The following is a 14,945-nucleotide window of genomic DNA, read 5'->3' on the forward strand; positions in this document are numbered from 1 at the left end:
TTCATTTAACAGAAACTGACCAATTCAAATGTAATTGATAAACTGTCGCCATCTACAGGCCACATTTAGTCAGTACAGCCAGCTTTTTTCGTTAAATCTTCATCAACACGGGGTTCTTGTGTGAGACTGTAATATGGTTTATAACGTGAGACGTTTCATATATACTATATTTTGCAGCACTGACGTCATACATATTATTTTAAATATATAAATGTCTTATAAGTGTTCCTTTTGTACTAATTTACAGACTATAGGACTTTATGTGTAGCTTCAGTGTGGCGAAAGGCGGTGTGGGCTTTAAATATACCGCGCCATAAAGCGTCACTCATCTCACTTGACTGATTGACACGCATGTTTGCGCTTTCTCGGGGGAACAGGAAGCAGGCTGTAAGGAACTGAGCTTCTCATGCAGGACTTCACCGCGGCTCGGAGTTGTTCTGGAGGTGCCGTGAAGAATATGAGGAGGAAGAATTGAGAAGCAGGAAAAGGGGAAAAAAAAAAAAAAAGCGTGGAAGACGGTACGTAACACTGACACGACATTAGCGAGGTAAGGTTCGTGAGGAAACGCATTTCGAAATTGCCTTGCAGGTAAGCAGGCACCTGATCACCTGTGCAGCGTGACTGAGTCATGTGCAGCGACATCATTTAAACTAACAAACCAAGTAAAAAAAAACAAAAAAAAACTTAAGACTTATCAATGCTTACCTTTGTACACTGATTTTTCTCTTTTTATTGACGGTCTCCTATAGGACAAGTGTTTCTCAACTATGGCTTTCACAGGCCATTATATTATTTAATGGTATTCACCTCTGTTACAGACGAATTAAAAGTCTTCCCAACACTGGTCTTCAATTCATACCACCCTGCATGTTTTAGATGTTTTTCTTCATGAACGCACCTGATTCAGTTATTTGCAATTAAAAAAAAAAAAAAAAGCCTGTAAATAAGCCAAGAACTGAAATCAGGTTTGTTGAAGCAGTGAAACATCTAAAACAAGCAGTGTGGCATGTTTTACTGAACAGGGTTGGAGAAATACTGAATACGGTAGCCTGTTACTGTTGCTGCAAAACATTAACACAGCATGATGCTGACACCACCATGCTTCACTGTACGGATGGTACTGATATGCGACACCTGATATCCACACCAGAGAGTTTCTTCATCGTTGTCTCATCAGACCGGAGAATTATGTTTCTCGTGATGTGAAAGTCTTTCAACCTCCACATGGGCTGATTTGTGATTTTTATTAAGGAGTGGCTTTTGTCAGGTCACTCTACCATGCAGATCTCACAGGTGGATCACTGCAGAGATACTTGTCCCTCTGGAAGGTACTCCTCTCTCCAAAGAGAAATATTGGAGAGGAGTACTTTGTCATTGGTCTCATCATGCATTATTATACATCAGCATGGTATGTTTTTCAAGCCCTTAGTTTCACACTATCTACCCATCAGTGTCTTGGTGGTTTTAGAGATTGAAATTATTGAAATTGGACCAGGAGTGACACTTCAGAATAATTTTAGAAGATGAAAAAGTTGCTGTTTTTGAAGGATAATTTAGTAAACCTTTTGTAGCTCTTTATATTGTGCCTTTTAATGATGTCCAGCTTTATATTTTTGGGTTGCTACGAATAAGTTTCAGTCACAGTTACTGAAAACAATCAAGCATTCAAGTAGGCTACAGAAACGAGGATACTGCAGTTACAATGTTTAATAAGTTGTATATTTTGCAGCAGTTGCATGTAGAACAAATACAATTTTCACACCATTTACTCTGTTGCTGTAAAATGAATTAAAGGTCCTATTCTGGTTCTGGAAAGTTTTAAATATAGTAAGCTCCAAGAGGTCAATTCTACTCTGCGTTCTGGATTAATTCACTGATGGGGATGTAAAATCATGTGACCTGAGGGTTTTTACCACAGCCACAGTTGTCCCTATGATTAGCAAGAAAATGTTGGTTAAACTCAGGATGATGTGTGATGAGTAATGATAAAATATTTTGTCACGCTCTGTTTTTTTGGGTTTTTTTTATAGCAACCAGTAGAAAATTATATTTTTACGCTCTTTTCGTTTATATGATTTAATTTTCTTTTCATATCACCCGTTTCACATTTGATCCATTTGTCTCCTGCGTTATGATCTTTTGCTTCCCCAGTGATGACTGACTGTTTGCTGCCTACTTTGCTGGAAGCCTGTGTGGTGGTCGGAGCGTCCAGTGAAAAACTTCAGGAAATCTACCAGGTTTCTGCGTCTAAATTTGGTTTGTTCGGCTGCATTTTGCAGTGTCGCTAGCAAACATGGGGTGACATCTTTCTTATTTTGTTGAAATAGAGGTTAGCCGTTGTTGCATGTTCGTAACATTGACACAATTGGAAAACTACTCGAGTATGTTAATGACTAGTAACCAATTTTTACTGAATAAAGCAAAAATTGAATGGCTGAAACGGCATAATGGAAACAGGAAGACTTTCTAAACAACTACCATAGAATCAATCACCTTGACATACAATCATGGAATCAATGGTCTAATAATTGGATAGATTATGTAAAAAGTATATTTTATATTCTCAAGGAATGCATAAAAGTTAATGCAGTATGTTTTTCCTGTCTTATTCAGGCTGGTGGCAGCAGTATAAGCTCAGAGTCTCTCCTGTTGGAGCCGGAGATTCTTCATGTTCTGGCTCCTCCCTTCCACAGCAGGTCAGCTGAGAATGAGACATCAAAGTTGCATGGAAAACGACACCACTCAATCCTCAGAAAGAAGAAGGAGCATCCTTCCTCAGGTAAAAAAAAACAAAAACCAAAAAACAACCAGTCGAGATTTGATGCATACGACCTAGCACTGATCGTTTCTAAAGAATCACGTCTGCTACGTTCTTCAGGTTCCTGATATTAGTACTTTATTTTACTGGTACTGCTATTCTGAGGATTATTTCAAGTTTTATTATTTTACAAATTTACATCTTTCCAGATCAAAGTGCATCAGGGAGAAAAGAAGGAAGCGAAGATGTCGGCGTACCAAAAAATATCAACCTCACGGCGGTACCTGAGCTCTGTTTTCCTGGTGAAACATTTTTATTTTCTCTACTTATACACAAACGCAGAAACGACGAACCTGACTCTGAGGCAATCCTTCCTCATGAAAAGTACTAACTATTGTAATATGAATAAAGCACTTGGAGTAGCAATATTGGAGTAAATACTTGCATGTATTTTTTTAAAATGCAATGTGTGGTAATGACCTGACCTATGTTTAACTATGGTACAAAATTAAAGTTGCTTAATTTAACTCTATTTGAATGCACTTCTAACATAGAAATAGATTTATTATAAAGAAAAAAAAAAGGAATTGTATTTAGACCATTTCTTACATGTTCTTGTAAATGTAAAAATGTATTAAGCATTAGCATGTTTACTTAATCCATTCCTTTATTATTCAAATGGCCTGCCATAAAATACTGGATCTGAACTTTTAAATGTCTTCATTGTTTCTAATGTTGAAGACGAGCTTTGCTTTTCATAGTTCTGCTGGAGGAACTGGTGATCGTGATGTCTGTCCCACAGAGGAACCGAAATTGATTGTAGTTCCCTCTCAAAGTGGTCTTTTCCAAGAGTGTTTTTTGTTTTAGTTTGTATTTTAAAGGAGACTAAACAAAGCTTATCCTTTCCTGTGATGTATAACTAAAACACCAGCAATTACGCCCAAGAACCTAGAAAGGTCCTTGGAAATGTATGAAAGGACAAAAAGCAACTCCTGGAGTCACAGGGGAAGAGTTTTGAATCCCAAATTCAGTTTTTTTTATCTTCTATAATGTCTTGTAGAAGTCTTCATCTATTAAAGTCAGTGCTTTCTGTGAGGGGATCCATATATGCAGACTGCAACATTAAGATGCGGTATGTTTTTGTTTTTATCGCCAGGTGGTCTGCTGGTCACTGGGGAGAAGAAAGAAGAGCAGTTCCACTTCCTGGTTTTTACCGACGTCTTCGGCAACAAGACTCATGGAGTAGTGATGCAGTATTATCGATCAATACTGGTACGCTGAGCAGCATGCACTACTTCATAAATAATACAGCAACGCAATTTCTGCCATCTCTAAACAGGAAACAGGAAATGTTATGCTAAATAGATATCTGTAACTATCAACATCCTCAAATAATAGTAATGTCTAATGACAGTTTGCCTAGTTAAGTTTTTTACTATTATTAAGAAATGTTTTCTTTGAAACCATCAACACAATTTAAGATAATAATAATATATAATTCAAATTGGGATCTGAAATGAAAACTAATGAATGATTAATTTCTTCTACTTCCCATCAAAGGAAGGGACGACCGGTTATCAGCGTGGAGCCGGATCTTTAAAGCTCTCTAAATGTTTCTCCGCTGTCGGCGTTTGTGTCATATCCAAGTATCCTTATTTTACTGCCCTCAAAGACTGCCTGTCATGGTGAGAAACCGAAGAAACCTGATGCGTATGACATTGCTGAAATGATTTTGTGTCTGTGTAGGTACAACATATTTACCGTATTTATGGCTCGCAAATCAGCCTTACAATTCATATTGTTTTATGACAAAGCCGTACGTGTTTCGATACAATCCCGTTGTTTTATACCCTGTGTCTGTCATTGCCTCATATTTCTTATCATTATTTGCCAGTCTTCTGTTTCAGCTGAGTTCATGTCGGTTGTCAGAGATGGAGGAGAAACTGAATGAATTTGCAATCAAGCTGAGCCTTGTGCCAATTCCACCTCCCGGGCAGCTTCATTTGGTATGTGGACCAGTTCTAACTGGACGTCGTCGTAATGATGATTTTGCTAAACACGTTTTACCACGTTCATTACTCTTGAGTATTCCAAATAGAAATGTTGGTTTGAAGCAGTAAAACTACAGGGTTTGTGCTCCATTTTTATTTTTTTTTCGCCAGATGTTTACATTACGTCCTTTGACTATCGTGTTGCCGTCCAGAGAGGACAAAAGCCTTCAAGCTATCGACTTGGACCTCCACCTGCCCTTCCTTTGCTTCCAACCGCAGCAACTACTGCTGGTATTTCGCACTGATTTAGCATTTAAACGCAACAAGAGGCGGTTCAGATTAATGGTTACGTCTCTGCGTTTCTCTTTCTGTAGGTGCTTTCTTGTCTTCTGCAGGAGCAACGGGTGGTATTGTTTTCTGCTGACTTGGCAAGACTGACGCTAGTAGCAGAAAGCCTGTTAATTTTTTTGCAGGTCCGTTAACACATACATCTGTTGATCTGTCGACTGCAAAACAATGTTTGTTTTTTATTCTGGTTTGTGTTGGACTACCTCATCTAATTCAAAATCCATGCTGATGATCATTATGGTAAACGATAATCGATGAGATGGCCAGAAAGCAGTTGGAATCCTTACAATTAAGACATTCACGTAAAATTTAATCAAATAAAACTTGTTCTGTTGAACAGTCTCTGGCGGTGAGTGATTTCAGATTGTTAAAACTTTCAAAGAAGAATAAAATAAAATAAAATAAAAAACATCAAACTAATAATCCAGTGATCTGATTTGTTGTATCTTGCTGGTGAATTTTGAGAATGTATTCTATTTAAAAATGTTGGTGATTAAACATAAAACTCTAAGGGAAAAACGAATTCTGTACTGCGCCTTGTTAGACGTGTGTTTTAATATATCGTTGCTTTCATCTTCCCCAGCCTCTCACATGGCAGCATCCTTATGTTCCTGTGCTGGCCAGAGGAATGCTGGACTTCGTGATGGCTCCCACTGCCTTTCTTATGGGATGCCATGTGAGCCATTACGCTGAAGTTGCTGCTGTAAGTTCATTACCTGCCAAAATAACATTTCTGCATATAAAGTTAACGCTAAAGTCTCCAACTCTATGCAAGACATTAAGAACAAAATAAATATTTACTCTCTTTTCATTACGATTTTCTTATTATTTTTTTTGCTTGTTTGTTTGTTTAGGAAACTGATGATTTGATCTTGGTGAATATTGACGATGGGACCGTTTCCACTTCTTTGTCTGATGCCATCGATATCCCTGAAATTCCTCCAGCTGCTGCAAACTGCTTCATGCAGAGGTGTAAAGTGTGCTTTAGGATCAGTAATCAAAGCTGAGCTACACCAAAACACCACCTCACACGTACTGAATGGAGAGATGTTTTTGCCTTTTTCAGGAGTCGCTCGTTGCGGATACATTTTGACTTGGACCAGTACCACAGTGCAAGCTGCATGGACGTCAACGAGCAGCGTCAACAAAGAAGAGCCTGGCAACGCAAACTCAACCACGAGATCCAGAAGATTTCTCTGGAACTGCTGGTCAACATATTCAGGTGTTACGAACGCTTGGCTGCAGGTTGATCGTTTTCTTAAACATATTCTGTTTCGCTATGCTAGAATACTCTTGTGTGTTTTAATCAGGGATGTTTGCAGCCATCTGAACTATGAACATCGAGTGTTTCACAGCGAAGAGTTCCTGAAAACGAGGGAGCCAGACGAGCTGCTTTTTTACAAAGTGGTATTGCCTCAATTTTCTGGCTTTTGTTTATTTATAGTTGCAAAGGTTTGGTTAAAGGTTAGCTAGTATTATTTAAAACATCTAAAATATTGATACGCCTGTGTTGCAGGTATTGGACACACACATCTTCCACTCCTTCTTGAGGGATCGACTCAACAAAAAAATGGATCACTTTGCACGAATGGAGCTCAGCACTCGGGCTGAGATGCAGAAGTGCGTCATTGTATCAACTGAGCAGGCCTAAAAATCCTTGTAAAATTTCTGCACTTTTGCAAAACTATTCATCCTTCTGAAACTGTTTCACATGTTATAGCATTGCAACCTCAAAAATATGTATTTTTTATTTTTTGAAGGGGGGGGAATTGTGGAATATAAATTGGATACTTACGAGTTTTAGTTATTAAATAAATACATAGAAATGCAACGGCGATTTCACTTCACAACTATGCACCGTCTTGTGTTGGTCTACCAAAAAAAATAAAATATCTCAATGAAATAATGTGACATTTTGAAGGAAATGAAAACTTTTTCATTACACTGTATTTTACAGTGCTGTGAACAACTATAGAAGTAGAAGCAAAAAATACAAACTCATACGTTTGATCCGTCTGTGTAGATGATCTGAATCAATTCAGAAACCTGAAAATATGAAGATTTAACAAGGAAGTTGTCCAGCATGTTATGGTATTGCTTTGTAAAACCACGGTCAGTCTACTGACCTGGTTTTCTTTTCCTGTGTGCGCTGCAGAATGCCTGTCGTTGAGGTGCCGCGCAGACCGACCATGCAAGAAATCCTAACCCGGAGAAAGAGCTCTGGTTTCGGGAACAAGCTGAGTAAAAGACTGGGGATGAGTCTCCCTAACTTAGGGGGGTATCAGGTTCTCAGCATTGAGAAAAACCTGCTGCTCACCAGGGCCGTCATGTCTGATTCAGGTGGGAGAAATAAAACTAATCGGCTGTGAGGCGGGACAAAGCATTATTTTTCATTCGGTGGCACATTACAGTATACGAGCGTTTCATTTGACTTTCTGATGTAACGTTTATGTGTTAAAATTGCAACTTTGATTTAAAGTATCTGTTAATCAGTCCCATAAATAAGCTTTTAACTCGTGGCTCTTTCTTAGTTTCCTTAAATGAAAGCATTGATTTAAGTCTTGTGCAGGGCGTCTTCAATCATAAAACTTCAGATATTTCATAGTTAAAGATAACATTCAGGCCAAAAATGTTTGAGTGTTTTGCATTAGTTTAAAAAAAAAAAACAGTCACTGCATAGGCCTACATAGTTAAGACATATATTAAGTACATTTATGAAACTGATGCTCACTGAGTCTTTTCTTTCTTTTTTTTTTCTATTGTATTTATTTTCTCGTCTCGTTCCACATTCTCTTCCGTTCTTCCTCCAGCGCTGAAAACACCACCCGACCCTGTGAAAGTTTTTAAACTCCCAGAGTTCCCAGTGTTTCTGTCTTTCCACACTGTCCAAGCTTATTATAGTGAGCTCATCCAGCTGCTGGGAAATGCTATTTTCTCTGTCCAAACCGAGAACTCTTCTCTGCTGGCCAGGTATTATGTCTTGATCTCGGATTAAAACGTAAAACTTTAATCCACCAACATGACTCCTACTATTTTTGTCTCTCCAGATTTTACTACTTGCGAGGTTTCATCAACACGCTGTGTTCAAGGCGACTGGACGCCTTGAGTGACTTCCAGAGTCTCAACAAGACCGACATGGCAATCTTTCCCACACATTTGGTCGCGTGGCTCGTGGACTCGCTGCAACAAGAGGAGCTGCAGCAAGCCCAAACGAGACCTGAGCTTAAGAGTCTTCTTTTCAAGGTCTGTCAGCAAACTCACACACGCTGTGTTTTGGTCGCAGTTGCAGCTTGTTGCCAGCGGGTGAATGAATCAAGTCGTTCTGTTTGCCTTTGCTAGATAAAAATGGATAACGAGAAGCCGGCTGTTCGGACAGATAATCGCATCAAGAAGTTTAAACTTCCTCAGAATCCCTTGGGTCAGGACGAGTTTGTACGCTGCATTCAGGAATGTGGAATTGTGAAGGACGTGGCAACAATAAGTCGCTTATTTGATGCACTCACTGATGGTAAGGGATAAAATGGCAAGTATTAAAAGCCTACGATGCACAACTCATAATAACCTATAGTCAAATGAATTTGACGTTTCTAGATAGAAAAGGTCTTCAAGTAAATATTCATAAGAAGCATTCAAACAGCTAGTTTATTTTGTGCAAATCAGACTGTTTGCCAGACAGCTTAAGTCCCAAGTAGCTTTCTTTTCTATGGTTGATCATTTAACTGGATGACTCAATTACGTTTTAATCAGAGATCAAGACATAATACCTGGCCAGCAGAGAAGACCTGTGTATCACCATCTGTTGCCAAAATCAAATCTACAGTGTCCTCAAAGACAAGTTGCAAAATCAAAGGGACAGTTCTGACCCTGGGTGCTTTATGTCAACATGTTTGCAAAATTGAACCAAAGCCTTTCCCTGACCCTTTTGCAAGCACATTAAGCAAAGTTACAATAATATTTATTGTAAGAAATTCACAAATTCCCTATTTTGTATTCTGAGCCACAAGCTGAGATGTGTTCAGGAGTGTTAAGAGCTGCTTAAATCTTTCATAAAAGCAAATGAATTTACTAAGCGCTTTGATGCTTAGCTGACTGAACAGTCTGACTCGAGTTGTTTCAGCTGTCAGGAAGACAGAGATCAAACTTAACGGTTTCAGTGTCGCTGACTTTGTCGGCTGAGTGTGACGATGCATTGCTGTTGATGTCATGTTTTATTCTGAGGCCACAAAAACTCCAGAATAAAATATTTGTGGCTTGCAAATCAGTCTGCTCTGCTACTAAATGAAAGATGAGGCACAGCACACTTCTTCAAAGAAAAGTGAGGATAATCGGCATGTCAGATAACGCCGAGAGTGAGAGAGGATCAAGTGCATTTATTGTTAGAGGTCATCAGGGCATGACATTAAATTCCCACCCATGACCCAGTTCTTAAAGAGTCTTTGTATGTGGGACAAAGATTTATTTTCCTCTTTCAGTTCTGATGTAAAAGACAATCATGCACAGCTAGATGGAAGAAAATGCACCAAAACTCTGACGGCGGTGAACACCGAAGTCCATGTTTTGTTGCAAGAATGTGTCGTAAGCACAAACGTAAAACAAGCTTTTGCGAGATTAAAAGTGGAACGAGTTAAAATCTTCAAAATGTTAATACAGGTTGTTTATATTTTATTATTATTATTACTATTGTTTTGTTAAATTTAATGATGGTTTTACCCTGACAACAAACCTCGTCTTTGTTGCAGAACAACATACGAAGGTGGACCCAAACGTCTTTCGAATGTTTTACACCTTCTGGAAGGAGACGGAGGCCGAAGCACAAGATGTCAACCTCCTCTCTGAGGTCGTCAGCCGCCTCGACGATGGCGAATGCGTTTCCAAGTTGTCCTCGCGCGTCAAGACCTCGTACGGCGTCGGAAAAATTGCCATGACGCAAAAGCGCTTGTTTCTGCTCACGGAGGGACAGCCGGGCTTCCTGGAAATTGCAAAGTTCAGAGACATACAGGTTAAACATATCTTATTCAGATATGTCATACTGAAAATTTCTACTTTGCTGCTGTTATAAATCCTACCATCCCTTTTTTTAGGAGGTAAAGATGGCCTCCGCCCCCTTTCTTCTTGTCCGTATCCTCAGTCTTCGGATCAAGACTTTTAGCAGGCCTGAGCTATTTGAAGCAAACCTAAAGACGGAGACCGGACTCTGGAACCTCATCATCAAAGAGATGTGGGCTGGGCGCAAGATGGGCGACCAAGATAAGGTACAACACAACAAACGATAAAACCCTAAACGTGGCCTCCTGTTTTCAGAACGCGTTTGGAAATTATGTGTCTACCTTCTATTTTATTCACGTCTTTGTTGTCTTTTCTCAGGACCCGCAGTGCATGACTCAAGCTCTGACTAATGTCTTGTTGATGGATGCCGTCTTTGGCTGCCTGAACCCTCACAGATCCATCTCTGCAGCTTCGAAGCTGGTTTACTTTGATAAAGTCTTACATGAAGGTCAGGTTCTCTTACCTGGTTTCTCTACTTTCGGATGCAGTGACTTTGTTTAAAGACTTTTTTTTTTTTTTTTACAACTGTCACATGGTAGATGTTTGCTCTAAACAATTGGATGACCTTTTTGACAAGTTTTTGTCAGTTGTGTATTACTGTTTTATGTTACTGTACGTTTATTGTAAATTAATGTATGCATTTTTTTTTTGTCTTTGAGCAGTTGATATGATGGTTCCTAATACTACCTCAGAGACTCTAAAGCATAAAATCAACCCATCTCTGGACTTGGCAGAGCCTCAGACTGTATGTGTGCTGCTGTACACGCCAGGTATCTGATTGTTTGACTTTAAGAAATGTGCAACTATTTTTCTGAGATTTGCAACTTTATTTCCTCATGTGTCGGGCAATGCGTGTGCATTTTCCTCTACACATGTTTTTGACATGTTGACACTGAGTTCTTCGAGTGAACAAAGCTGGTCTGTACTGGAACATTATATCTCAGATGTCCTGCAAGAGAAAAATGGAAATTCCCTTAAGTCACTTTTCCCCAACCCTGATCCTCAAGTAAGAGGTTTCTAAGGTCAGTCCTCGAGGGCCAGGATGCTGCATGTTTTATTTCCCTCCCTGGTTCAACACACCTAAATTAATTAATGGCTCGTCAGCCGGCCTCTGCAGAGCTTTGATGTGCCGAGGAGGTAGCGACTACCAGGGTGTTGAACCAGGGAGAGAACTAAAACATGCAGAATAGCAGCCCTCGAGGACTGGCTTTCAACAACCGTACGTGTTTTAGGTGTTGCCATTGGTACATATAGAGTGTTTAACTATTTTGACAAACAGAAATCCTTTAAATGTAGATTAATTTTTCAGTTTCTAGATTCTTTCTCAATCACTTAAAAAACTGGCGTAAACTAATATAATGCGAGACGACATAAAAAGGCGCATTACTAACATGTATTTTTCTTCAACAATCTGATGTGCTGTTCTATTTTAGAATCCGCAACTGGTTTTCACTTCCAATTTAAATGTCTTTTTGTTACAATTTCAGGTCAGTTGCGGGACAAAAAATCCCCAATAGTGATGAACCCCAAGCTGTGGGTGGCACTGAGTGGCGGCAGAGTGGTCGTATTTGATGCAGCCAGCTGGTCGATGCTGCAGGACTGCATTCAGACGGGAGAGTTACAAGTGGTGAGAGCAGCCTGATGCCATACATACACATGTGATTAAAGGTCTTAAAAATAATTCAAAGTAATGCGAAAGCTTATTAAGGATATAATCCTGTGGGTGAGAATTTTAGTATTGCTTGAAACACAGCTTGTGTAAAAGAAAAGAAAAATGTTATCATCTTTGTTGCTTTGTTAATGTACTGAGAACAACATGTTTTAGTTTTATTTGCTAAGTTGCTTTTTCTGGGGAAAAATTAATAAACTTAGAAACTGAGTACGGAAATTAGAGTTAAGTCGACGTTTGTTTAGTTTTTTTTTTTTAAGTTTTTTTTTTATTATTATTATTGTAACAACCCACAACAACCTGGCCTCTCCTTTTATTGACATCCTACAAGGCGAACACTTCATGACCAAGTGTTTGTTAGCAGAGTTGTCTGCACCATCACACAACCTTCACCAAAGGCTGTTTGGTATTTACAGACAGGATTTGGCAAGTTTTCTGTGGGTGGAATCTATGTATTCAACTTTGCCACTCTATACCCACAAATGCCCTTTTTTTTTGCAAATGTGACACCTTTTTAGAGAAATAAACCACATTTCTTATATATTGGCTATATGTGTTATTGCCAAGCATTTCTTCAGAGAAAGCCTGTCTCTCACACACATTTCCATTGTTTTTCAAAAATGTACTGAAGTTATTTCCAGTTTTTGTACTTTGAATGTAGTTCTTAGAAGTTATTAAATTATTTTTTATTTCGTATGTTTGAGTAACTGTCCTAAGCATTCATCGGCTTATGCCTCACATTAATAGTGTAATAGTACTTAATAGATAAATAGTAACATTGTACACAAAGAAGGCATTTCTTGTGTTTTTTTTGTTTTTTCTTTTACTCTGGTAACATGTTTCTGAGGATGGTGAAACTAAATTTTCACGTAATTTTATTCTCCTTGCAGACATGCATGATGGGGCTGGTCCATGATCAGGTCTGGATGGGTTCTCAGGACTCTGTTATTTACATCATCGACACCCACAGCATGTCCTGCAACAAACAGCTGACTGAACACCGACATGAAGTGACTGGCCTCTCTGTTGACACCACAGATCATAGCAATGGGTGAAGATGTTATTATTCTCAGAGAATGATTTTTTTCCTCAAATAGCAGCCTCTTCAAGTTGAATGTGGGTTTGTAACTAGCACTTTTTCATCTTTCTATTTTTCAATTTTCTAGGCAACTTGCTTACTCCTGCAGCTGCGACGGGACAATCCTGCAATGGGACTCGGCCACCCTGAAGGTGAAGCGCCAGTTCCACCTCAGCTGTGACCGCCTCTGCTCCATACGATCCTATGACGGCATCCTTTGGTGCTGTGAGTAACACACTGTTGGTTCAGTCGGACATTTCAATCTGATTTGGTGCGTGTTTGTCATTGTACCTTCTCTCTTCAGTTCAACTGATGTCGACCTATTTTTCAAAGAAATATGCTCACATTTCAACAAAATGTGCAAAGCTGGTATATCCTACAGACTTTCAGATGCAAGTGCAATGAAAAGTCGCTCTACAGACTATTAATGCAGAGAGCGAATATCAATTCGTCCCACACTAAACGTATTCAAATGCAAGAATCGTTGAAATCTACGGGTCACTTTTATCTTTTTCTCTGTGCAGTTATGTGCTGCTCTGTGTTGCTCTGTTGCATAAAATTCTAATAAACTTAAATGAGATGTCGATAACTCTTCATCCATCTTTACGGTTTTCATCTTACCTGCTCATCATGACTCATCGACAAGCAGACACTTTAAGTATTTTCTTTTTAACCTGAGTGTTTTTGCATGTGCAGGTTGTGGTGACAGCATTGTGGAACTAAAAAAGTGTGGCGCTCCACAGAGGAGGATAGTGCTTCCTGATGACTTACGGAGCATGCCCAGTTGCTTCAGCTGCTTTATTGTTGTTCCAGAGGTGACTTGAAAACTTTAACACAGCAGTCTCTTTCACAAGTTTATATTACATATTATCAGGTGGCATTGAGTAACACTGGACCTTCAGAATAATTTGCTGCTCAAACTTCTAAACCAGAAATTTTAAAATGTTTTCCAAATCGTAATGAAAACCAGCAAATCTAACTAAAAGGTCGGTGTGTTGCAGCGCGGACAAGTTTGGACAGGCTGCTCTGACTCGGTGGAGTTGTGTCTCTGGCAGACTGACAACCTCAACCAATCACCCAAAAGAATTTCTCTGCCAGGCACGTCAGGAGTCACGTGTATGATTCGAGTCAAAAACCAGGTGAGCTCTGAATACATGCCTGTTTACATGGCTTATTGGCTTATCTAATTAATATTTATTCGCCAAATTCTAACTCCTTTAGCGTTAATATATAATGGTAATAATCAGAAAATCTATTTTATTTTTGATTTGTTCAGTCAAACTAAATGGGAAAACTAATCTGCCATGTAATCATGACTTAAATTGACCCAGAGCCTGAAATTGTTCCAGAGTGGCTCTAGGTGGGTATTGCTTTGTGGCACTTATCGGTGTGGACTTATTTAATGCTCCGCTTCATTTCTTCTTCCCAGATCTGGGTTGGCTGCAGAGGATGGAGCAGAATCGGAGGTCTTTGTGACGGTCAGCTGAAAAGCCTGGTGTTGGTGTTAGACTTAGACAGTCTGACGGTGACAAAAGAGCTTTTGGCCCATTCGGACAGTATCCAGACTCTCTGTTCTGCTGAGGACCGTTATGTGCTGAGTGGCTCTGCACGTCGGGATGGCAAGATTGCCATCTGGCAGGTTGCATAAAAAACATTTCAAGATAACAAGACAAATTTCAATATGCAGAAATGTATTTAGGTGCAAAGATATGTTTTTATATTTTATTTTTTGGATTCTCTTAGTTTATAACAGTAACTTTACTTTTTTTTTTTAAAGGACAAATGTTTTGATTTCATCTTAATGAAATAATTTTAATTTGCTAATGACACACAACATTTAAGTAAGATGATAATATCTGTACCTCATGTTTTTATGTTTTAGTAGAGTACTGAAAGGTGATGTTTGTTTCTATGTAAAAAAAATTCTAATAAATATTCTTTATTTTACTGTGATGTTTGTATAGGAATATAAATTACATATTGTTTCCGTTTCTTTGCAATGCCGTATTTTATAGTTTTGAATGTATAAAAAATATTAACCAATCGTAGCCTCAT

At 38.9% G+C, this 14,945-nt stretch overlaps 1 protein-coding gene across 2 annotated transcripts; it reads left to right on the forward strand.

The window, feature by feature from the left end:
• The first annotated feature begins 216 nt into the window (after positions 1-216).
• LOC103140882 (DENN domain-containing protein 3-like) lies at positions 217-14,843 on the forward strand. Of its 2 annotated transcripts, none has more exons than XM_016673474.1 (28): positions 217-547; positions 2,152-2,237; positions 2,614-2,779; positions 2,968-3,060; positions 3,915-4,030; positions 4,319-4,443; positions 4,653-4,764; positions 4,921-5,040; positions 5,124-5,222; positions 5,681-5,800; positions 5,952-6,067; positions 6,164-6,319; positions 6,408-6,504; positions 6,614-6,717; positions 7,253-7,437; positions 7,908-8,067; positions 8,145-8,340; positions 8,437-8,605; positions 9,837-10,096; positions 10,179-10,349; positions 10,462-10,591; positions 10,806-10,913; positions 11,631-11,770; positions 12,703-12,863; positions 12,979-13,115; positions 13,587-13,705; positions 13,892-14,029; positions 14,320-14,843. In XM_016673474.1, the coding sequence occupies exons 2-28, from the start codon at positions 2,154-2,156 to the stop codon at positions 14,536-14,538; spliced, it is 3,801 nt and encodes a 1,266-aa protein (XP_016528960.1). In that variant the 5' UTR covers positions 217-547; positions 2,152-2,153; the 3' UTR covers positions 14,539-14,843. The 2 variants fall into 2 exon arrangements, with proteins under 2 accessions (XP_016528960.1, XP_007556299.1); XM_007556237.2 differs by having other exon boundaries at positions 217-518.
• The last annotated feature ends 102 nt before the right edge of the window (positions 14,844-14,945 follow it).

The sequence above is a fragment of the Poecilia formosa genome, unplaced genomic scaffold (genome assembly GCF_000485575.1).
Source record: "Poecilia formosa unplaced genomic scaffold, Poecilia_formosa-5.1.2 Scaffold77, whole genome shotgun sequence".
NCBI classification, from domain to species: Eukaryota; Metazoa; Chordata; class Actinopteri; order Cyprinodontiformes; family Poeciliidae; genus Poecilia; species Poecilia formosa.